This window comes from Microtus oregoni, unplaced genomic scaffold (assembly GCF_018167655.1).
Source record: "Microtus oregoni isolate MIOR12 unplaced genomic scaffold, Mior012 000024F_ref0000369, whole genome shotgun sequence".
Classification (NCBI taxonomy): Eukaryota; Metazoa; Chordata; class Mammalia; order Rodentia; family Cricetidae; genus Microtus; species Microtus oregoni.
The window spans coordinates 25,439,252-25,464,972 of NW_024543083.1; the positions used below are offsets into that span (position 1 = coordinate 25,439,252).

Consider the following 25,721-nt stretch of genomic DNA (forward strand, 5'->3'; position numbering starts at 1 on the left):
TCCCCAGATGATTCCAGTCAGAAATGCTGACTGTCTTTCTTCTCATCATCCGGGATACCTTCCTATGCCAGACCGGATCAGGAAACACCTGGCCTGTATTTCTCTAGATGAACCTGCCGCCACCATAGCAGCTTATCCATGTGTTTGCCATGGGTTTCTGATGACTTCTTTATAACTTCGGACCTCAAAGCCACTTTTTCAACGAACAGGGCATAGCCACTAAGCTTACCAACTGCTTCCGACAGGCCGTAGACTTTCTGATTATATGCGTCAGTCTTATCCCAGATAAAAGTATAGGCCAAGTTTGGCGAGGCAGGGAACCACTTCTGGAACAGTCTCCCAACCACAGCTACCATCAGATGGACCTTCATGAGGTTAAATGGTATGACGGCCTGGGTCATGGTGATCTTAAGAACTGACTTGTACCCCGCGGCTCTGGAACTCAGGTAGGAAAGCTTCAAATCCGTGCCCGGAATTGTGGTTTCTTCATGCAGAACCTAAGTTTGAAAAAAATAAAAAAAAGCACAAGCTTCTTCTTACTGGGATCATGCGTGCCCAAATTGAGAAGATACAGGGAGCAGAACCCAACAGAGCACGGAAAATAAGACACAGGTCACGATTCACAGATAACATCTGAGCTGTTATCTTAGCCAATGACTATAAACAGTTCTGCCGCCAACCTAATGTTCTCCTCCAAAACTGAAGCTTGTTGTCATTTATCCTGAGGTAATCATACTCTTCGTACGGCTGTTGGTATGGCAGGCACAGGAGATCCTCACTCACTCATCTCTACTTCAGTCACTCCGAGGTCAGAGCTGACATTTGTACAGTGGTTAGCTCGGAACACAGAGGCGTCATTAGCTGGTCCCTTAGCGACTGATCCTCAGCCTCTGGCCTCATTAGCCTACTTAGGTCACGGTTAGAAAGCCGGGAACGCCAAGGAAGGCAGACTCACCTGGGTTAACGTTGAGATGTGGTGTAATGGCAGTGCCTTCTCGTAATTACATACTCAACTACAAAACCACTGATGTTTGATAACACAGCAGATGACATAATGTTTTAAAGCCGTGTGCATGTTTATTCTCAGAGAGTAACGAAAATGCACATATAAGAGAAAAGATTTGTTTTGACTGTTAAAAAGTTGATTTTGATTTCTGACTGTAAAAAGTTACTTCTGTTCATGTAAGGATACCTCGATTATAAATGTCTTTGTTTTGGTTTTTTTCTTTTTTTTTGGTTTTTTTGAGACAGGGTTTCTCTGTAGCTTTAGAGCCTGTCCTGCAACTAGCTCTGGAAGACTAGACTAGGCTGGCCTTGAACTTACAGAGATCTGCCTGCCTCTGCCTCCTGAGTGCTGGGATTCAAGGCGTGTGTTACCACCGCTCGGCTACATTTAATGTATTTTAACCTTATATTTAGCTTCAATGCGAATAGCTCAATGGATGGTAGCAAACTTATGGGTAATGAAAATATTGGATGCTCAGATATTACCTAGCTATTTAAAAAACATTTGCATAGTATATAAAAACTTAAAGCATTTTCTAAAATTCTTTCTAGTAATGTTTTTATTAGTTTTGTGACTAATGGATCTTTATAGGCTTACCATGTATACTGTAACATGCAAGGCTACCTTTGTAAAGGGTGCCTATCTCACCCCATATCAAAACCACTTCATTCTTCAGCAGATAGACATCATTACAAAAATCCACAACTGCTCAAAATGCAGAGGACGACTGACCATGGTATTCCCGATGCCAAACAATCAACGTAAGGCTTGGGGAACATCACAGAAGATGACTAAGAAAAATTGTAAGAGCCCGAGGACCAGGACATGCTTGTGTGTGTGTGTGTGTGTGTGTGTGTGTGTGCGTGTGTGTGTGTCATGGAAACTGCATCCATGAAATCTCAACAATATAGCTGCCTAAACAAGACGTGAAAAATGACACCACCAACTGACATGCTCAGGTGGATAGGGTAAATCTCACACAGTCCCAGCCCTAATTGAAGAGCTACAGGTACTTAATGGCTGCCCAGGGGGAGACTCAGTCTTTCCAGGTTTGTTATCCAATCCCAAGCAATCAGTCACAAATATATACACATATGAGCAATGCCAAAGAGACTCATTCAGCTTAGAGCAAGTGGCAGAAATGATGTAAAAGGGTATTTACAAAATAAATTAAAAAACTAGCCTTTGTCTGAAACCAACCACTTCCTCGACCATGAATGAAATAAAATTCATGCCCAGGCAATGCTGAAGCATGCATGGGCAGCCTGTATATGGCGGTTCTGTTGATCTTGTCCATATTAGGTTTCATGGTCTAAGTTGATGAGGATGACTGGCCAGGTCCCTTCCTCAAGAGGGCACCAGATCTCATTAAAGATGGCTGTAAACCACCATGTGGGTGCTGGGAATTGAACCCAGGACCTTTGGAAGAGTAGGCAGTGCTCTTAGCTGCGGAGCCATCTCTCCAGCCCCTCTACCACGGTATTCATAAACGTTAGAATACATCACTACACACACTAATAATTCGGTCAGCAATGACTGCCTTTCCTGAGATAAGAACCTTGGAGTAGTGGCTCAGTGTTCACTAATCTCTCAGGCAGCACAATTAGGAATGGCGGACACAGATTTGCCACCTCCCAATTTTAATCTCTGAAGTAAAGCTCTAGATATTATGAACATGGCTATCAATCTGTATAACCAAACACAGCTGGAAGTTGGCACCAAGGAATGGACCAAACCAATTTCCACTGTGGTCTGTGAAGCAGCTGGCATGAAGATGGACAGGATGATTGGCAACAGATTACGAAGTCACAACCCTAACATGTTGGTGTCACACGCTGGGGTCTGCATGACCCGAACATGTTGGTGTCACACGCTGGGGTCTGCATGACCCGAACATGTTGGTGTCACACGCTGGGGTCTGCATGACCCGAACATGTTGGTGTCACACGCTGGGGTCTGCATGACCCGAACATGTTGGTGTCACACGCTGGGGTCTGCATGACCCTAACATGTTGGTGTCATAAAGTGGGGTCTACACAACCCTAACATGTTGGTGTCACACGCTGGGGTCTGCATGACCCTAACATGTTGGTGTCACACGCTGGGGTCGGCATGACCCTAACATGTGGGTGTCACACGCTGGGGTCTGCATGACCCTAACATGTTGGTGTCACACGCTGGGGTCTGCATGACCCTAACATGTTGGTGTCACACGCTGGGGTCTGCATGACCCTATCATGTTGGTGTCATAAACTGGGGTCTGCACAACACTAACGTGTGGGTGTCACAGGCTGGGGTCTTCACTAAGCGTGTTATCCATGCACTAACTATCTAGTCAGGATTCAGTTGTAGAGTTGTAGTAAAGAAAATGGCTTATGAACACACTGAACCTTCCTAGGTTATTTTGTATTTTTATCCTTCCACCCCATCCACTGAGAAACTTGTTAAAGTTCCCCTGTGTCCAAGAAAAGCATGACAGGATGAGGTGTGGACGATCTAAAGGGAACTCGTTCTACCGTGAGAGGATGAAATGTCGATGCATTAGTTTGGAAAACAGATTTTTGTGACTCCTGAGTGGTTCAGAAAATATGATATATTATTTCCTCTTAATTTATTTTCAGAACAATTTCCCATATTTTGATAGTCTTTCTTACTTGCAGGGGAATTAGTTGATGACCACTTCCGGTGGCCTCCTAGGAGCTGCTCCCCTACTTCAAAATATCATGTTATTCTTAATTTTAATAACCGATTATCGTCTCTGTCATCATTAGCCTACTTCCATGGAACAAATATCTGTAATTTAGTTCACAAAAGTGTTCATTTCTCCTTTGTAATTTAACCTTACCATGTCTTATTTTATTCTTAGGAAATACAAATTCTGCCAAAATGGAAAAATAAACCCTAGGTCTGCTTATGCCAGCTGCAACATCTGCAAGCCCCGTCCTTGACCCTGCGAAACACCCGGAAGCCACATTGGGCACTTGACTCCCTGAACCACTATTTCTACGTTCTTTTTGATAGTTAAGCTCAGCTCTGGTCAGACAGACATGCAAATACAGTAGACAGGAGTCTGTTCACTATGTCTGTTTCTGCTCAGTTATGTATTTCGTGACTTGAGGTAGCCCGACTCTCGGTTCCATACTGCCTAAGGATTCAAAGTCTTTCTCTTCTGCCTCTTTCCTCCCCTGTTTAAATCATTTCCCTGTTATGATTATTTTTGTTTTGAGTAGGTGGGCATGCAGGTCAGAGGACATTCTGAGGGAGTTGGTTCTTGCCGTCTACCACGTGGGTCCTGGGGAATCAGTACCACACAGGTCACCAGCTCTACCCACTGAACCACACCACCAATTTCTATACATCAGGACTCTTGTTGATCACTATGCCGCTCCTACTCATCTCTTCCACATGAGCTCTGCTCTCCTCCCTCTTCTCTCTGGTCTCTCTAGGGCCAACCCTAGAGAGGGAAACTGTTTCTGGTTTCCTCAAGGGACGGCCCTCTCTTGCTGTATTTCTTACATCTGCAACAACAGGGTTCAAGTCTTAGCCATCTTTTCATCCTCGATGAGTGCGTCATAGGCACTCAGTGGATTTTTATTAAATCACCTACTGTGTGAAGGACTAGCAAAGGGACGGCATACATCCGCGGACCTGTTGCCTGATGGAAACACATCACTGTGGGTTAACGCCACTAGAAATCTGTCAGCCCCTGACAGATACTGCTTCTGATTAGGGCTGCTTTAGAACAAAGAAGTTTAGAGCTATAAGCCGGGCCCAGAGAAGGAAGCAGCAAACTGAATAAGGTCATGGTGAAGCTTTCAGAGCATCATCTCTAAGCTCACTTGGCTGCTAAACCCCTCCCTCCACCCCCTCTCCCCCACCGCCCTGCGTGCCGTTTCCACATGGTATTTGCCCAAGAGCCTTTTTATAACCTATACATTTCTGGCTAAGCCCTTGCCATCTCTGCACTTCCCTGATAGCGCATGTGTGTGCTGGACTCCCAGGATGCCTGTCCTCAGCTTCAGCCCCTTCCTGGATTGGCAGGTCGCTTTGTCAGACGGACCTTTCCCAACTACACTGCATAAGATTCCCACCTCTGCCCAATTTTACCCTGCTTTATAATTTTTAATAAGCCTTATAAGAACTCGAATCATAGTAATTGCTTAGTTTCTTCGCTTGTTTTGGTTGGTACACTCACTGAGAGCTGGTACTCCGGTTGGTTTACGACTGGCTCCTATTTCCAGTGGTTGCTATAGAACAAGTATTTCATACTATAGAACAAGTATTTCATACATGTCTGATGAATGAATGTAACAAACTTGCTGCGTATGTGTGCACTTTAATTATTCTGCTATTTTTATTATTGTAGTTATTATTATTATTGATATAGTACTTAGGATTGGACCTAGAATCACACATGCTAGGCAAGTTGTTTACCTGTGAGCAATGTCCCCAGCCGCCTTTATCACTTTTGGTTACATTTCAAATTATTTATTTTCAAATTTTTACATACGTGCACATTTAGCATACGTGTGAAGGTGCCAGGGGAGGCAGAATGGGGAGATGGATTCCCTGGAGACGCTGAATAGGTGGCTGGGATCTGCCTGTCATGGGTGCTGGGAACTGAACTCTGGTCCTTGGGGAGAGCAGCAAGTGCTTTTAGCAGCTGAGCCATCTCTCCAGCCCTATCTACTTTTTATTTTGAGACAGGGTCTTGCTACGTTGTCCAAGGTGGTTTTGAATTAATTCTGCAACCCAGGAAAGCCCTGAACCTGAACTGCTCCTAACTTCATCCCCTGAATGGCTGGAATCACAGTCCTGAACCCCTGGTCTGGCCTTGAACCACATAGCTTTGCTTTGCATTTTAGCATAGGGCTAATTACTGTTGTACCTAATGTCCTACCTTTAAGATTTGAAAGTTATTTCTAAACACACTTAAGGAAACAATCTGTAGACATTTCAATAGATAAAATGTGTATTAATTATGACTATTTCTTTAAAAGTTAGATATTCTATTCCCATGGGATCGGGGCATTATGAAATATCAATTATTAGACTTTAAAATATGGCAATTAAAAGTTTTAGATAATGCCTTTAGAAGGCTAATGTTTCCTGTCAAAAGTCACCTTTTCTAAGACATTTTTCTACCCTAGCACACATACCACACGTTCCAGAAATAGGATCTCACTAGAATCCTGCAACTGTTAAAAAAATATTCTTTGGCACCCTGTGGATAGAAACACCTCCACGCCTAGATCCTGCCAGCTGCAACGCTGTACCTGCGTCTCGGGGATGATGGGGCTGTCTTCAGGAGAAGATCTGAAGAAGGTGGACAAAGGTGAGGACACGATGATGGGGCTTGGCCTCACAAAGCCACTGAGGTCACAGCTGGGAATGTCGTTCTCTTCTTTCTTCATGACGAGCGTATCCATCACATAAAAGACATTCCACGGAATCCACACAGTGTGGTACTGGGTGAGGAACGGGGAGCGTTCAAAGACCAGAGTCAGAGAAGCACCGCCATTTGCCACCAAGTCAAACCTAGGACAGACAAGGTGCACTTAGTGAGTCGTCACCATACAGAGGCTGGTTTGGTGAGCTGCCACCATTCAATGGCTGATGTGTTCCTCAAGTTAATATGATGCATAAAATAACCTTTCCCCCTGGTTTCCAAATCTCTGCTCCAAAGGAATCCCATAGCCAGCCCTCACCCAGCTCCTTTCCACTCGCCCATTTATCTGTTTGCACTTCCCTAAACTTCCTCTCTATTCTTTGGAACCATCTGAACTTAAGTTACAGACACCAAGAGACATGACCAATAAATATTTCAACACGAATCTTCAAAGACAAAAAAAAAAAATTCTCTGACAAAAACCACAATACTCTATCACGCCTCAAAAACTGGAATGATCTTTTATAGCATATGAGTACATGACTTGCAATCTCTGCCTGAGAGTTGTTGCTTCCCTATTTAAAAAAAAAAGACAATAAAACACGATGGGTGATGGATGAATGCCCAGTCTTCTGCTCAAAGTACTTCAAACAGAGACCGTGAGATGCGGTGGACTCACATTCCATCCTGGCGGGTGATAGTGTATCCGTATTCCGAGTAATGTAAAAACGAGACGTTGACGCCAATAAGCGGGGTTCCGTCAGCAGTGAGAACCTGGCCTCTGATGACAGATGCAAGGCTGTGGGAAACGTACAAGAGTCTGCATGAATCTCTGCCTTCCCAGGACAACATTATCATGATTTACAGAGAATCAGACGAGAAAGATGAAATATCCCCATCACACACAATCAAAGGCTATTCACAAAAGGCAGACCTGGAACTCACCAACACAATGTTCTTCTTAACTCTGTGTAATTTACTTCTCTAAATGCCTGGTGCTTACCCTGAGTTTTAATTTGCTGTAATCTGCTTTGTTTTGTTTTTGGAGCCTTATCAAGACTAATAATTTAAGAGATGAATTTCAGAAATTATAAATCATACTTCTTTTTTCATATATCAGATATATGCCATACCTGAAGAGAAGTATATTTTCCAATTAGTTCTGGGGCGATCTGTGAATCTGCTGGGACCACAAAGTAAGTAAAGAACATGTGTGCAACACGCTTTAATCTGCTGCTGGGTCTCAGAGCATTAATGCTGTTCAATGACGGCAGACCCTGGAGTTCGGTGTAAATCATCGTCTTTTGCTCAGCGAGACACGAGACACCTGCTTTCAGTTACTGGTTGATTTTCGGGTCGTTTACTGCCCCGCTTGGCACCAGTCGGATAGCTTATGCAACCTCACCGCCATGCCGTTAGCAGCTCCGTTACATTAATTCATAATTTATATTATTTAGTGAGCTCAGCCAAAAGGAAAAAAGTGCACTTCTGTTTTGCCTTTTGGGGTCTTTTCCTCATGCCTTCTGAAATGTTTCCAACTGCGCTCACAAACTCAACTAGTTAAATGAAGATTTATTGACTCCTTAACGGAATGTCCTGTTACATCTCAGGTACGGAAATTGACAAAGTATGTGATCTGTGTCAAAAATGCTTGAAATGTGAAGTTTGATGACAAATTCTCCGAAAAAGGAAAAACTATATATGTATGTATATTTTAAAGCAATTTTCTCAAACACACACTCATCAGCATTTCACAGAAAGTGCACAGGACCGTTCTCAGATCCTTAGGAACCTATATAAGGAAGGCAAGCATTAACCTCTTGTTGAAAGGACTTTCTCCAGGGAGCACATGGGTGCTATCCGATCCAATCAGGAAACTGATTCGATCGTAGAAGGACTTGGCAGCTTGCTGAGATGGTGTCTGTAGACTCTGGCTAATGATATCCTGAGGATCAGGCAAACCACGGCAGTAGGGCTGATTTTGGCAGGAACTCTGTAGGCAGCAGTCAGGATCCATGCAGTCAACGAGTCCGTCTGCAGGGACAGCAACACACCAGTTAGATGGGACTGCTCCTTGCGCCTCCTCCACGCGCTGTGGGGGTACAGTGGCTCGTGTCCTTTGGTGGGTTCATTCTTTGCCAAAGGATCTGCCACTCCATATAGGACAGTGACCTCTATGAGACACTCTTTCTGAAGCCAGAGGAAATACAGATAGAATCTTGCGTCTGCGTTTCCCCTAAACTACAGTATTATTAAAACAAAAACAAAACCATGGCAAATGTGAATTACTCATGATAAAGGAGGTTGTAAAAAAGAATCAGTGGTAGGCAGTGGTGGCACACGCCTTTAATCCTCACACTTGGGAGGCAGAGGCAGGAAGATCTCTATGCGTGAGGCCAGCCTGGTCTACAGAGCAAGTTCTAGGACAGTCAGGGGTGCACAGAGAAACCCTGGCTGGAAAAACAGAAACAGAAACCACACACACACACACACACACACACACACACGCAGAAACTAAAACAGCAAAAACAAACAAACAAAAAAATCAGCCACGAAGCATAGACCTACGGTATTTGTGCCATAAAGGAGCATGGATACGGTCACCATTGTCTTCTCCAAGAATATTACAAAGGAGCACTTGGTGGTTCATGGTCATACACCACATGATACATTACTGACATGTATTTCTGTTAACATGTAAGTCAGTGGTCTTGAAAGACCTGGGCTGCTTGCTGCCTGTTGATGCTGCATGCTTACCCAGCGCGCTGCCTGTCATATCAAACTGGGTGGCATGTAACCTACATCAAGTCGGTAACTTTTAACAGTGACAATAGCAGATTATGCTGCTAGTTTGTGGTTTTCTATATGATGTCATTTGTCATCACTTTAGGACATATCCCTTCCTATTGATGTCATGATGTCTGATGACAACAGAAACGTCACATATCTCATGGTCACTGCTACCCTCACCCTAACCCAGGGCAAGTGACAGCCTGACCTGTCTAGGTTTGCGTAAGACATCCAGATGTCTGCACAGTGATCAAATGGTCACGTGATACAGTTCCCAGAATGAATGTCCGCCATGAGTGAGGCAGGGATATATTCTGGGTGAGGTATCTCACCAACCATGTGATATACGAGTGGCTGTCAATCAAAGTGATGACACGGTCCTTTAAACCCATTGCTTATTTTATTTTATTTTATTTTTGGTTTTTGGAGACAGGGTTTTTCTGTAGCTTTGGTGCCTGTCCCGGAACTTGCTCTTGTAGACCAGTCTGGCCTTGAACTCCCAGAGATCTGCCTGCCTCTGCCTCCCGAGTGCTGGGATTAAAGGCGTGCGCCACCACCACCGGGCAACCCATTGTTTATTAAACAGTTAAATACATAAAACTGGACCTGCTTGGCAACTGTATCTCATAGAAAGGATTAATCAAAAATAACCTGAAGACACCAAGTGCTTCTGGGTAACTGACAGTTTTAAAATCTTTATGTTTAAGCTGGGCAGTGGTGTGCTTTTAATCTCAGCACTCAGGAGGCAGAGGCAGTTGGATCTCAGTGAGTTCGAGGCCAGCCTTGTCTACAAGAGGTAGGTCCATGACAGGCTCGATGGCTACAGTGAAACCTTGTCTTGAAAAAACAAAAACAAACAAACAAACAAAAATAAAAAGCTTCACATTTAAGTAGCAAACTGCAAAGTGACCTTATGGAAAACCCAGATGAAAATATTTAAATGATGTCTATGTTTTATTTATATAAAATAATAGCTCAGTGTTTGAAAACTATCCCAATGATTTATTTGCTTTATACCATACTTAGTTTGCCCTCTCATTACTGGTAGCCAACACACAAAAGGAAGTAATTATGTTGATGAACTCAGTGGGTGAAGGTGCCTGCCACCAGGGTTTGCGTCCTGAGTTTGACCCCCAACACCCACAAGGTGGGAAGGAGAGAACTAATGTCTGAATGCTGACCTCTGACCTTCCCAAGTCTGCATACCCTTCTCAGCCACAAAATAAATAAGAATGTTCTAAATACTTTTCACAAAAGAAAGAGACTAAATCGAATTCAGTTTCCAGTCCAGGAGGAGGTCAACAGCAACAGAGAGAAGGTGAGAAGCGAAAGATGGAAGCCTTAGGCCCCTTTGTCACTCTGTCCACTAAAGAACACAGCAAGCCCTGTGTTCCTTCTGTCCCTCCCGCCCCTTCGTCTGAATTCCCATTTCAGTATCTTAGCTCTTCCCACTCTCAGACCATGCAACCACACAAACACGTCTTCACAGTGGCCCAGAAATGTCAGGGGACCTAATGCGTCAGGATGACTTCCAGGGACACTCTGTCCCCAGGGTCCCCTGGGAGGAGGCGTGAAGCTAGTGTTGCTGCAGCTATCTTTCTGCCCACCACAAGAGCTCTCTGGAAATCAGTCCGTCCCAGAAAAAGAGGAGTCAAAAGCTTGAGCAAACACCAACAAGGTATACACAGAGGGGCTTCCTTGGGGTCTTTTAATAAGCTGTACTGCACCTTCTGGGCTTTTCAACTCCTGAAACTAAGGCATTCCTTTTTACTTCAAGTCTGTTTGGGTTGAACTTTTCTTCATTCCTTGAAACCGGAAGAAACTGAGCATCCATAGAGAGCAAATGAAATTCTTTTCATTATATTTTCTTAGAGGTTGGGGAAAATGTGTTTAACAAGGGGTTATTGACTTATATTTATGATGTTGGTGTCTTTTTACGTATTTTAAATGTTTGTGATAATTTCTATTCCCATGGAAATGGGTCTGAATTTTTGATGAGAGATATTAATATTTTTCCTTATAGAGGACATTTCTATGTAGATGGTGCATATTCCTAAGGTCATGGGCTATAGCGGATGTTTCTATGTAGAAGTTGTATATTCCTGAGGTCAAGGGTTATGGCAGACATTTCTATGTAGAGGTTGCATCTTCCTGAGGTCATGGTTGCTCATTATTTGAAGCAGCACGCTTATTTCTTTGACAAAAATCTAAAGCCCTGTGTTGAGATAATCAAATGATACCGAGCTTTGAAATTTCATATAAATTTATCAAAATATTTCTTCCCTACTGAAAAAGTCATAAAGATGAAAAATGTCTAAATATTTCTTAATATTTCTAGTGGAAGAAAGATGAGGCCACTCTGTGGCCCTATTCTTCATAAGGATATATTATAATAATAATGGAAGAGATAGGGTTTTTTTTCCCCCTTCATTTCTTTTGAAATAAAAGAATAGTTTTCAAGACCGAGTTCTCTCCAGCAGGAGATGATTGGCCTATGGCTTCAGTACCATTTTTGGCTACAAAAACAAAATAAACCAACCCCTTAGACCCTTAAAACCTATTCTAACCATTAAGCGGTGACTTATGATCGTACGCAGAGTTTTTACAAGGATTTTTTAATATATGATTTATGATCTATTTCATGGAGGTACTCTCTCAGTGAGCAGACTTAGAATATGACTTCATCTGCCTGAGAGTAACTAAACATAGCTATTTCATATTCCCATAGGCTCCCCCTTAAAGCCACTCCTTCACAAGGGAAAGTACTTTCAAGTATTATATTTTCTTTCCATTAATCTGGCAAATTAAGGGTTAACTGATCCCTGCCCCCAGTTCTCCTTCAGTGTCTTCCCTTAGGCAATATGTGGTCCAGCTGCCAAAGAGGGGCGCTCAGCTTCAGTCATTCATCTTTGTTAGTTTATAAAAAGCAACTGTACATCTGGCATGTCGTCTGCAGGTCATAAAACCACATGAGATTGACACCTTCTGAACTAATCAGTTGGAAATGCATTTTTACAAGCCTCTCTGCTAACATCCATCAGGGGAAGAATCTCATTTTCAACAGGCGAGATGCAGGGATACACTGTTTGTGATTTTCTCTGCAGAGTTTATCAGTAACTTGCCCAAGCAAATGACGGATGGTTATGAATCTGGCTTCCTATAACTTGAGAAAAACATTTTTCATTCTTTGTCGGCACCCATAGCAGCGAGACCTATCTAGTATAACTAAGTTGATTACCTACTTGCCCAAATGTATGGTGTAGCAAAATTGTCTCCGTGGAATAGCTCCTCCAAATCATTGGGAATTCCATTGCAGTCCCAAGAACGTTAATGTTGGCTTACATTTAGCTTGGGATAGAAGCCACATCGAATACCATTAATCACACAAAAAACTAAAGATCAGAAAATTGCAAAGCTCATTGAATAGCAACCTTGATTATTAGTCAAGAGCCTTCCTTCACTTTAAGTTGCATTATAAGAGGCTCTATGATATGAAACTCTATGATATAAAGAGTATATAATTTATGCTTGCCTCCACTCTATTCTTAATATTATTGCTTTAGTTATATTCTGGCCATATTTTAAACACATTCTTGTCTTTCCTGAGGCATTTTCATCTTTAATAATGGTTAGTAAGCTTCTTTTATAGATTGCCAAATAGTGGGTATTTGAGGCTTTGTGAGCCATGTAACTATGAAATGTCCCTGAAAAAGAGATTTGACAAGAGATAAATGGATGAACGCAACTACAGCGTTTCAATAAAGGTTTATTTACAAACATCATCCTGTAGCCACAATGGTCCACCTCAGGTCTTGCTTCTAGATTTCTACCCTGTCCTATTTTTATAGCATTTTAAATTACTTTCTATCACTCTTGATATATTTTTTCTGTCAGATTTAATTAGCACGCCTTTGGTCAAATTGTGAAAACCCAGACAGACCCCAAGCTTTTCCTAGATTACCTTGGATGGTGACTTTGTTCTGTCTGCCCATGCTCTCATTTTCTTCTTTGAAGTATGGACATTTTTTATTTGTTTCCGGAAATTTTATTTACTTATTGGAAAAATGTTACAAACCTTCTATTTTCCTTAAAAATAATCATCATCATCCTCATCACCCACAACAAGGTCTGAATCCGGAAGTAGTATGATGGTTGTGAGATTTTATCAGTGTGTGGTACACTGTTCACGACCCTTTCTAGTAAACACTGGGTAACATGCATGGGGCTCCTTTCTGCAGTACGGAATGGGATATGACTTCCAGTACATTGTTGGTCTACGGGAATCAGTGCTATAGTGGCGTCTTTGGATTTAATTCATCTACTTTTCATGCTATTGACTACGGTGTGATCATTTTTGACCTACAAAAACACCTACCTTCTTGATATTTCTAGCTGCATACTATGTAGGCATCTAAAGCCTAATATGCCTCCCCCACAATATCTCTCCCCTCTTCTCTGTCCTTGTTTATCCCCATATTTCCAATCTCAATGAAGTTCAACCTACCTACAGTACTTTTTCTTTTTAAAAAGTCATATTTATTATTTACTTATGTATGCGAATGTGTGTGTGTGTGTGTGTGTGTGTGTGTGTGTGTGCATGTGTGTACATGCATGCAGGAGCCCACTGTGGCCAGAACAGTTTATTGGACACTCTGGAACTAGAGTTCAAGGTGGTTGTGAGCTACCCAGTGTGGGTTCTGGGAAGCAAGCTCTCCTTTGAAAGAGCAGAATGTTCTCTTAACCACTGGGCTATCTCTCCAGTTACAACCTATCTCTTTCCATCCAAAGCAGAAGTCTGAAGTCCATTCATGACTTCTCTTCTCCCTTCCTTTTTCTCTGTATCTCTTCAAACATGAGTTCCATCCTCTCTTCACCTTAGCCATCATCGAAAGGAGCTGAGTTAATCTCTCTCAAACATCTTGGCTTCTTGTGCGCGCGCGTGCATGTGTGTGTGTGTGTGTGTGTGTGTGTATGTGTGTGTGTATGTGTGTGTGTATGTGTGTGTGTGTGTATATGTGTGTGTGTATGTGTGTGTGTATGTGTGTGTGTGTGTATGTGTGTGTGTGTATGTGTGTGTGTATGTGTGTGTGTGTGTGTTATATGTGAGTGCTCACTGGCTCACTGAGTAGATTAGGTTATCTGATCAATGGCTCCAAGAGTGTCAGTCTCTGCCTCCCCGGGGGACTGCATGCATGTACTACCACAGATGGCTTAAAATTTTTTTTTTAAACATGTGCTCCAGAGACCAAACTCAGGTCCTTGGTTTTGCAGGAAAGATCTGTTTTGTCCGTATGACAAAAGACACCACAAATTGCAGAGTTAAAAGGCAAGTAAAAATTCTGGGTAAAATATGTGTGACACACCCAGCAAAGAAAAAGCGGACTGGAACAAGAGATTCGGGGAACTCAAAGAGAAAATGCTAAGCTACTCAACAGGAAAAACCAATCAAGAGAAATAGCTAAGCAATTATCGAGACAAATATCAAGAAATCAATAAAAACACAAAAGGCTGAGAAAAACGTCTGAAGATCACCATCAATCTAGGCTAGGCACGCATCTTAGTAGTAGAGGCTCCATGTGCAGAAAGCCTTGGGCTCCAACTATAACAACATGAAAAACGATGACTGGTCTAAGTAACAATCAGATCTAGAAACTGAAACAATAAAATGGGGACATTTATATTCATCAGAAAATGGTTTCATTTTTTAAATTTTATTGAACAATTTTATTTATGTACAATGATTATGTCACAACCATGGACAAGTAACAATCTCACACCAATAAAATGAATGGTGGTTGAAACCTACATGCAAGGCAACAGGGTGGTAGCTATGAAACTGAAAACCTAAACTGCCCTGTTACTCCACAATTTCCCTTCTGAAAAATATCAGTTATAAAGAAAACTGTTTATTACACACACACACTCACAAATTCACTACACATTTACTATGTACCAAGAGGTAAGCAACAGCAACAAACTCCCAATACTAACAGTGTACTAGCAGTCAAAATAACCAGTGCACCCATGTGTACAGCAAAAGAGCTCATGGTCACCGAATCTCTAATCTAAAGTAGGAACCAATTATCATTTCTGCCATGCCAATATTCTACCAGGAGACTGGAATGCCTAGTGATCTGGAGTGCCATTCTATGTTCTGATAACATTAGGAGTCTCTGGGAGGACGTCCTTAATGATCTTTGATGACTCTGTTTGCTTTTAACCTTTGTTGTCCCCTCTCTCAACCAATGCTGCTATCCACCATTGGATTTACTTAGCTTGTATTTCAAACTTGCTTCGGTGGCCTCTCGCTGAAATGTAGAGCTGCCTTCCGGAAGGGAGCTGACCCTGATTTCACAGAGTGGAGATCTTGGCCAGTGACCTTACCATGAGGAAAAGACCGCCCTTGCCTTCAGAAGGCCACAGCTACCCAGTGCACAGGGAGACTGAACCTTAAAAGGACATGGCCACTTCCTACGAATGCACAGGTGTTAGGAGTGACTAAGGACACCTGGCTCCATCTATTCTAACAGTGGTCCCTTCTTCCTGTTCCTTCCTTTGGAAGGGCTTGTCCATTGCTTAAACATCGGAGAGCCACTGTATCTGAAAGAAAACAGGAAAAGAAAGACCCAGGGAGGCAAGAACCTGTACCCTCTTGGTGAGCTTAGGCTTTCAAGGCTCTTTATAACCAGACAGTCGTGATGGAGTTGGTTGTCATATTGGGGAAAAGGGAAGTAGTTTGGAGCAGAAGACAAATGTTGGTTGAGGAAGACATTTAGCTATTTCCCTGTGTGCAGTTGCTTTATTTAAATATTTATTTATTTATTTATATCAGTGTGATCCACTGTACACTTTGATGGCTTTCATAAGGGTATTTTTATATAAGTCTATCACATATTTTAACCTTTTCACTTCTGGGGATGGTAAGTCATTTTCCATTTGTTTTACAAAGACTGTATTTGACGTAGACAAGAGCATGTAAATAGATGTACACAAACATATATATATTATGTGTGTATATAATATATAATTAAATTCTAATGAGGGCCAAATCACCCTCCTGATGTGTTTGTTCCTCTCTTTAGCTACTTAATATGCTGCTGGATCAAGTGACGCAGTGGCATGATGGGTAACCCAGCATTCTGACATCAAACTTAGCTCAGATAACGGCTCCGCAGTACCCATTCTCCACTGCCCTAGAATTTCTGGTACCGTCCTAATTTTAAGCTTTCTGTTCTACTGATCTTCTGCCGCACTATCCTGAATGATGAGGAAGATACTGCCTCTAACACACATGTCCTGTGTGTATATCAAAGACCCCTCAACCTTGGGCTCCCAGGCACCCAGGTCACCCACCACCTCAGGATATGATAAGATTGCTTCTTTGAAGAAGAACGAAATTAGGTTAGGGACAGTCATGGAAATTACGTGAGATAAGTAGAGAATTCACAGGAGGCACTCTATCAGCTCAGAGTCTCCCTCAGAGAGAGAAGCCTAGCAATAGCAGGGCTTCATGCTAATAAGAATAAACAAAGGGGAATGAGGCCAATTCACAGTTGATAAATTTTTGAGAAAAAAAAAGGAAAAACCTCCTTGGCTGATAATCATACCAAAGAGTTGATTAGCCCCTAAATTACTCTGCCTTGTCTCCACAGACTTGGTCCTGCGGTTTGCATCCCTCTGAGAGCCAGGAGGACCTCCCCCAAATAATCTCCTTTCAGAAGACAAAAATCTGCACAACCAAGGAGAAAGAGGCGCTCGCCTCCTCCCCTGGCACCGGAGACAATGGGGTTGGCCTCTTTGGGGGAAAGCAAGGAGTTAGGTTGCCATCTGGGCTTCATCTCAGAGAGGATTAATGCTGCCATTTCTGGAAGCACGTGATCTCAAGGAGCTTGGGCTGCAAGGTATTATCAGCCAGGAGAGCTGTGAGGGTTTGAGACTGCTGGAATCCATTAGGGATGGGGGTGGGGGTGGGCAGGTGGGGAGGGAGGGTGGGGAAGAAGAAGGCTTTTATGCAGATTTACTGGCTCATCTTGATCACCAAGGAAAGGGACACAGGGAAGAGAGAGAAACAGTCTGTGAGAAAGTTAAAAGGGGGGCCCTTAGCTCCTTGTCAGGAAGACAAGAAGGCCGCAGTGGACCAGGGTATATGCTGCAGAGGGATGCTGGTTCTCAGGTCATTGGAAAAGTTTGGCCCACTCCACCTGTCTTCTCTGACAACCTTCAATGGCCAGTCAAAATCAGCCCTCAGGAAACAAAAGAAGGAAAACCCAAACCACAGTGGCTGCAACCTGCTGAGCAATCTACATACTTCTTTCTTTCAACTTTCAAAACCTTTTTTATTTCTGTTTTGTCAATGAAGCAGTTGAGATATAAAGAGTTACAGGATCTGGTTGAGGGCCCTTCAGTTAGGACAAGGCAACATGGTCTAGCTAAGATCTGCCCGTATCTAAAAGCTGCACTCTCTGGCCAACACTGCTGTCCAGGATGAAGACCTTCCAAAAGAGCAGGAATGGGGCAGAGGGACACAGCTGAAACCACGGAGGAGGTGATCTCAGACTTAGACAGCAGCGACACCTGCCACCAAATTCACTCCTAATGGTTTGTCAAAATTAAACAGCTGTCAGGGGCAAGTATTTCATCACCAACTCCCACTCCCTATTCTCTGAAATTAAAATACAATAGCATGGGGGATGTGCTCAAAGGGGAGAATAATTATTCCTAGCCGAAGGCTTAAATTGGGTGGAACATCGCAATCCTTTTATAGGGGGTGTAAAGTTAAGGATAAAAAAAAACAGTGGAATTCAGCTTCAAGGGGGCTGTTCTCTGTGGCTGTCTCTCCCCCCCCCCCCCCCCCCCCGCCCCACACCCTCCTTCCCCTGCCCCATGGCTTTCAACAGAAGAGCTTGAAAAATGCCTGGCATCTTCTGGCTTGTTTTAGTTATTAAAATACCGCAGTGGCCCTCCCAAGGCACAGCATTCTGAATACCATTGTTGAGGAGGCTAGTCACCTGGGAATGAGAGAAAGGAATGGAGAACAATGGACCTTATCCAGTAGCTCTGTAACCTTGCCTTTTCCATGACCGATAATCATCAGGCGTCGGTTTCAGGGAAATCAGGGGGTGCCATCAATCCATTGGCTCTCATACACTTTCAATCCATCTACTCTTTGGGGAACTGGTTGTTCTCTCCTCTTTCCAGCAGATAACTATGTGGTCACTGTCACTTGCGAGCCAAGGCTCTGGCAAGCACTTTTCCCAGGTTTTCAGGTCCAGGTTCCCTTACCTCCTTCATTGTCCTTGCTGTCTGTGCACAGGGTCTCCATGGCGACGTCACAGCCTGCTCCTCTCCAGCCCGGCTGGCAAACACAATGCCAGCCGTTTTGGTCCAGCGTACATCTCCCATTGCTGTTGCACAAGCCGGGGCAGCCCTCTGCCAAGACAAGGAAGGAAAGACAAGAGTGATTTGAGTATGGAAAGCATTTGTACCTGAAAGAAACAGATACGGGACACTTAGTGGGAACAGGCCTCTATAAACAGCGCAGAGACTGTAATTGCACATGGATAGAAACAGCAACGTTATCCGAGGACTCTAATTCTTACCCAAGTGGCATCTTTGATTGGCCTGACCCTTGAGACACCACTTACCTGTGTAGGACAGAAATATATTCAATGACCCACTAAATAGCTTCAGGCCAGACAAAATTAACTTGACATTTTTTCCCCCTTTAACAAAGCAACAAGGTATAGAACACAGTTTGGAAAAGCGCCTTGGGATAATAATTTCGGAACCCCATTGTTCCAATTTTTAATCTGTTGCAAACATTGCTAGAAGCTTCTTAGGACACTTAGGACTCCTTAAAGCACCTTGTTGCTTTAAAAAAAAATTCCCCTAAATCCAAGAGCATGAGCGTGGACATGGGTTTATGAATGATGCTAAAAAGAGAGAATTAATTTTATCTGGCCTCAGAGTTGCCGAATATTCATGTGAAATTACAGTACATTAAATAACCGCACAAAGTATAGGTCAGCATTAATGACTATACTTTATGCCCAGAGTACATTCCTTTTCACAGACTAAGCAAAGCCCAGGAGATAGTAAAGCAGCTTTTAGCGTCTATTCTAACAAACATCGGGATTCAGGCTGCATACGGATGGGACAGGACCGACAGGATTTCCAACTAAATGTAAGAGCTGTGCATATCTGATTACTGAGGACGGACAAAATGAAATACCATAAGGACCACAATAAAACATCGATAGACTGAACAAAAACACAGTAGTGACGTGCTTCAAGACAGAGGGCGGAGGTGATATTTTGTGACAATCTCCCTAAGGCTTTTATGCTGTTACCTTTATATCCTATCTTGTCTGCTTTTATGGGCAAGAAGGGAAAATTTGGGAAATAATTAATTTAATATATCCAAAATCGAGAATTGTTTCAGTCTAACATAATTTTTTCCCCCAAAAAAGCAAATTTTGTCACTTGCTACTACTGATGACAACTGGCATGCAGCCAACATGATCTACTTATGAAAGATGATACTCAGGCGGATTCTGAAGTCCCTGGTTATGCGTGTGACATGGCACCAACAGAAGCAAGGATTGAATGCTCTAGACTCCTGCAAGGACCTGGCCCATAATCACGTCTCTTGGGCTAACTAGTAATCATTTGTGCAAAGTACACGTAATACAATACTTGCTCCAGCAACTGGGGTTTGTTACATAGCTCCTGTTCATGAAAGTGCCCCCACTTGTTTTGGATCTAAGATTAAAAGGAGCAAATGGTTGTAAGAGGTTTAAATCGGTATTCAAGTGATTATTCACGTATTGGTGTCCGGTGAGTAACGTGAGAAGGAAATTTCTCAGAGACGTTCCATTTCCTAAGCGTTTACAATTAGAGTCAACAGGAAGAAGACTGTCTGGGCAGCCTAACAAAATTAGTCTCAGGGACACCATCAGGCCAGGATGAAATTAATTTTGCTGCTTATTTTGTTTCCAGACAGTTACCGTCTGTATCTATGGATTATCCAATATATAAAATAGGTAGATTTTCCTTCCAGGTGTGTTTGCCTGTGGCTTTTATTGGAAGAAAGTATTTAATTGCCCCAATACCCATGTGCAGCACTGGCTGCTTGCACACGGAACTAGGATACGAAAGCCTGGATATTGCCATGAATATTTTCATATTCTAATGGAAAGCACAAACAAGGAAAAGAAAATAGGTATTCTGGGGAGGGGGGGAGGGATTTTCTTTGCGTACAACATTGCTCCACCCATGGCTACGCTAACTGAAGACCCGAGACTCTGCTGTTTTTTGCTGAGCAGCGTTGTCAGTTCTGATGCAACAGCGTGCACGAGATTTTGTAGTTTGATAAAAGATAAGAAAACATAAATTATGATATTGTATGTATATTCTGATACAGTTAGAAAAAGCCAAAGAGGTTTCCGTCTGAGGCTAAATGAGAGATCTTTCTCTCTCCACATACGTTAGCCAGAATGTTCTTGAGAGTGGCAATTCTTATTCTGTGGTAACAGTAGTCATAATTCTTTAATTTATAATTTAAAGCTCATTGGCTGAATTACTCACAATGAAGATTTGGAAGCAAAATAAAATAAAACAAAAAACAGCAAATGTACTGCAATCTTCAGTTTTGGTTTTAGTGAAAATTAGTATTTTAAATAAGAAATGAAACCTGCGAGAACCCCAAAATTGTAAAAAAAAATGAGACACAGACAATTTAAGTCTCAATACTTTAAATAAGAAGCATTTCACATAATGTAATCCCAAGTTATAATTTACAAAAATACGCATGAAGAAGTCTCCTGTTACACCTAGCATAATCTGCTACACAGCTATGTAGTTATATATGCAGACATGGCAACAAAAAGTAGATATACAGTACCTTTAACTATCTTATCCAAATAGTGAGCTTGGGGATTAAAAGAGGAAAAAAAGAACAGACAGACATTTCAGAAGTGTCACATGGGACAAGGAAAATTTCAGAATTCACATGCAAATTGCGTAGTTGCATCTGACACAGAACTCACATCACATGACAGAGAGGCCCCTATCGAATCGTCTAAAAATCGTCAATTTTAGTCAATGCCGCCAGGAGGCCAGGAACTACGCTTTAGAGGTCAGTCTGGCGGATGCCCACACGTCCCTGCACCGGCTGGATGGAAAACAGGCATGCTTTCATGGCTTGTTAAGACTCCTGCTAAGTAGAATCAGTAGACTCTGGTCTTTATGGCTAAAGGATTTTGGAAACTTACTGCTATGAAATGTACAGCAATCAAAATTTAATCATCAATAAATAAATAAGCAACGGGGAAATGAAAGAAATGAAGAACCTCCTGACAAATATTTCCATTCTACTTGGCAAAGGCATATGAAAGCCCTGGAGGAGTCGCCGGTAGCCTTGGCTCCACGTCAGGTGCACAAGCTGGATCACATATGCAGTCTGTTAGGGTACAGGAGTGGTCTCAGATATTGTTTCGTCCCAAGAACCGTCTTGAAACAGGCTCTGTTTTTCTCAGCAGGTTTGCAGGCCCAGCTGGACCAAGACTGTGATCCTGGCTGACCTTGCACCGTTTATCTTTCCAGACATAAAGCCTCTTTCCCTTCCCTCATGATAGAGACCTAATATGTTCTTAATAAACCTCAAATCTTCTTGCTTTGTCCAAATTCATACATCTTTAATGATCTAAAATTGCTTTTCAAAGATGCTTATGTTGATTATTTTTCATTACTGATACATGCAAGTGGCAGCGGTACTCTTGAAAGAATGATTTAAATCGTAGCTCTCACAGGAGACGCTCAGGTCTGCTGGCTGTGCCATGTGGGTAGACAAACCCATAAGTGGTCTTGACACATCTGGACTGTCTATATAGAAAGATCCTTTGCTTGCCACAGGATTCCATTAGAGGCTCCCGAATTGCCTTTAGAAATCAGAACGTTTATGGCTAATTGACAATACACTACGAGGGAAATTAAGGTGAAAGAAGGAATGGCTTGACGTCCTACCCCGCAATACCTAGTAAGCATGATTCATCTCTTAAGCATTAAACGAGAAGAGTATTACTGCATCATGACACTGCTACAAATTTTTAATCATTCTTTCTAAGTATTACGGAATCTGCAAGAGTTCTTTCTGCAATAGCTCATTTGACGATCTGCACATAACCATAATGATATTAATAATCGAGAGTTTTCAAGTCAGGCAGGGTAGCATTTCCAAAGGAATTCTTACTTTATAAAAATTACTTCCACTGATTACAGTTGGTGAGTATATCATGTGTTTTCATATCAGATCGGCTCCAGTTAATGCAACCAAAAGAAAGAGCTGCAGCTAAATTCTGATCTAGATTAGAAGTTGTAAGAGGGCCTGAATTTTCTCTGAGCAGCCAGTCCTGTTAATTTAGCAAACAAAGTCAATTGTGCAAAGCCATGGATGGATTTATAGTAAAGGTGGGGTTGTCATGGAGTCAGGCGGATACCAGAAGAGGAGCTGAAACCAGAAAATGCATTTAAAAGGACACATAAATCATAGTTAGCACAACACTTTAAATATTTGAAATACTTAACACAGCATCCATGAAACTCTAAAAATCAGCTATAAAAATATTTGTACTGAGGATATGACACCAAGATTTATCATTTTCATATCATAAGGAATATAGTAGATGTCATAGAGAATTACCGTGATAGCTTAAAACTGAGAAAAACAAGGGCTTAAATTTTACTTTGAAGAGTGAAATTTCTGATAGCTCAAAAGCCTGATTCTCAATAATGGAGAAATTGAAAGGAAATGTGGATACACAAGGTTAAAATAATTATGAAAATAACTGCAACATCAACAACATCATCATAGAAGCCAGTCCAGGAAATAAGTGGAGAACTGCAGGCATGTTGTAAGAAGCCAATTGGAACTAGAATTGTAAAAACAATACAGAACAGTTAAAAATTAATCTACCTAGCAGTTGCTAAGATGCACATTAAGTTACAGAAAAACTACTCTGAAAGTGAATTGTTTTAAAAAAAATACCAACTAGATCTACTAAGTTGTAAGTTTTTTTTGTAAGTGAATGGCACTTTCTTATAGGTGCGTGCTAGTCATTAAAAATCGCTATTATTATATTCTGCTCACGAAACACTTTCCTTGGCAGTTAGAGTATTTGTCTTTTAAGAGGACCCATGCAGAACACAGGGAACACAGGGAGAGCATCTCCACATTTCTTGTAGGGCGATGATGACTCTTAAAACTTATTTTGGATTTTGTATCTGAGAGAACTGGTGCCCGATGGAATCTACACATCCTACAAATGCAAGGGGTAAAGATAATTCCAGATTTTTCTGTGAGCCCTGCTTCTGAATGTCTTGCAGATTAGGCATGCTTGGCAGGTATATTAATTGTTCCCACATATCTACCTTTGACCCAGATCGATGTTTTAGACCAGTTTCAGAGTGACTGTCGAACCCGTATGGGGTGCTCTGGTCCAAGTCTTGCTTCCTGAAGGCTATGAGAAGGCTTAGTTTATGCTGTTAGGTTAAGCACTTTGTATTATTCTTGTATTTCATCTTCATCACCAGCTTAGGTTGCAAGTGTAACTGAGCCAGCAAATATAGGGGCAGGGCGAGAAAGGGGAGCCTTCGAGTGCTGGATACACAGCCAGCGACGTGGGCTGCCTGGCTCTACACATAGCGAAGAATCCCCATTGTCTTGGTGATTCAGAAATAATTTCTTTTCCCAGTAGGAAGCACTGCTGAAGGGGGCCTGGAAGTAGAGTGCAATCATTCTTTATCTAGCAATATGTGGGGCCTTGCCAGTTTCCTTTAGACACCTTCTACATGGCTTCTTTGAGTGTATGAGTTAGTTTTGCAATCCACGACAAAGATGTCGGTTGGAAATAAGGGACCGAATGATTCATTTTAGCTGTCTGTCGGAGATGCAGACAGTTTACATCATGACTGACCAGGATACAGAGAAACGGGAATATGGATGCTCAGCTGTTTTTTTCTTAAAAAAAAAAAAATCCATTCAAGTCCCTAGTCCATGTTGGTGGCATTTGGGGCAGATATTCCTCCTGTGGTCCCCTCTGGAAATCCCCTCAGAGTTCTCTGCAGAGGTGGGTCTCAATCTCATAGTGACTCAGAGTCCAGCCAGGCTAACAGAGAAGACTGTCAGGGGAGGTCTCTTTAAAGGTCTTTTAACGGCTGGGCCTAATTCGAGGCTTTAACTGTCTCTCTTTCCCAATGTGTCCACCAGAGGCACAGTTGCTCCTGGGACACAGCAGATGAACTACTGTCCAGGTTGCAAGTCTGTTCTGGAGGTCCCAAGTCTATGTGCTGGTGGGCAAAGACTGGAAAGGGCTGGGTGTCAAAGATTTGGCTCATCAAACTATATCAATCATAGGAGCTTATATCATTAAATTATAATCATATAACCAGTCTTTAAGTTTTCGATATCAGCAATGCAGAGGACTGACCCAGTGTTCTTTGCAAACACTTCTCTTGGTGTTCTTTTAAAACAGAATTCTTTCTCCCTCCAAGCCTCCTCATTGTGTTTGGAGGGAGACACATGGAGGTGTGGACCTCAAGAAAAATATCCTCTTATCTTCCCGGTTAGTAGTGGGTCTGGGCTATAAGGCCCTTTGAAGGGCACCTGCTCACAGGTTACAATTCATTCCTAACACAAAGCAGGAAGGCACCCCTTTTCCAGTTCAGCTAAGGAGTATCACGAAAAGATGCCGCTTTATGAACTATATAAATGTGTGTATGTGACTTAATGTGCAAATATTTCCCATTAGAATTGGGGTAGCCAATGTATTCTTCCTGCCTGGTCCATATGGTTTTATCATGTGCTATAGGAAGTGATTAAATACACTTGTTACGAAGTTTTAGTATGTTCTATGAGGGAGCTACCCACTGGGACGAAGAGGAAGTGGGAATCACCCCGTTTACAAGTCTTTCCATGCTCTGTCACCCGTATGTGTCTCCCTCTCACCCTAAGCCACTCACTCACAGGCAGCAGTGTTAACAGGAACCGCCATTTACGACTGCTAATGGTACGTGAGCTACGCTAAGCACTTACAACACGGCAGCTGATGCATTTCCACCCTCCTTTGGGTTAAGAGGCAGTGCTGTTATCTTTCCCACTTTTTAGGGACAAAGAGACTGATGCACAGTACCAGAACGACTCGTCTAGCATCAAATCCCTCGCAACTGGCAAAGGCATCACCCCAATCCGGTAACGGGACACCAAAGCTCACGTTTTTACTACGTGAGTGACGTTTACAGCTCCGAGGACCGAGAACCGTGTGCTGACGTGGGGCAGAGACGATGCATCAGCTGCTTTGGGATTGGTCAAGGGATTTACTTGAATGAAAAGATGGGACAAGGTGGAAATCATTATTTCAGCATTGCAGATGAAAGGAAGCAAGACTGAAAACGCAAGCTAACTTCAACGATTAAAGGGGCGACCAGCCGGGTGTACAGACGGACGGACGAGGACCTTATCGCTCTCTGATAAGAACTTCT

General features: G+C 42.5%; 1 protein-coding gene across 4 annotated transcripts in view; it reads right to left on the reverse strand.

The window, feature by feature from the left end:
* The window catches only part of Tenm3 (teneurin transmembrane protein 3), a 448,945-nt gene that overhangs the window by 63,828 nt on the left and 359,396 nt on the right, over positions 1-25,721 (reverse strand). For 2 of the 4 annotated variants that reach the window (XM_041673595.1, XM_041673594.1), the window contains exons 11-17: positions 21,088-21,114; positions 19,535-19,555; positions 18,468-18,614; positions 8,213-8,429; positions 7,075-7,194; positions 6,283-6,544; positions 230-497 (exon numbers count right to left, since the gene is read on the reverse strand). In XM_041673595.1, the coding sequence (XP_041529529.1) occupies positions 230-497; positions 6,283-6,544; positions 7,075-7,194; positions 8,213-8,429; positions 18,468-18,614; positions 19,535-19,555; positions 21,088-21,114 (1,062 nt within the window). The remainder of the gene's footprint in view (positions 1-229; positions 498-6,282; positions 6,545-7,074; positions 7,195-8,212; positions 8,430-18,467; positions 18,615-19,534; positions 19,556-21,087; positions 21,115-25,721) is intronic. The other 2 variants (XM_041673596.1, XM_041673597.1) reach the window with 1 other exon arrangement.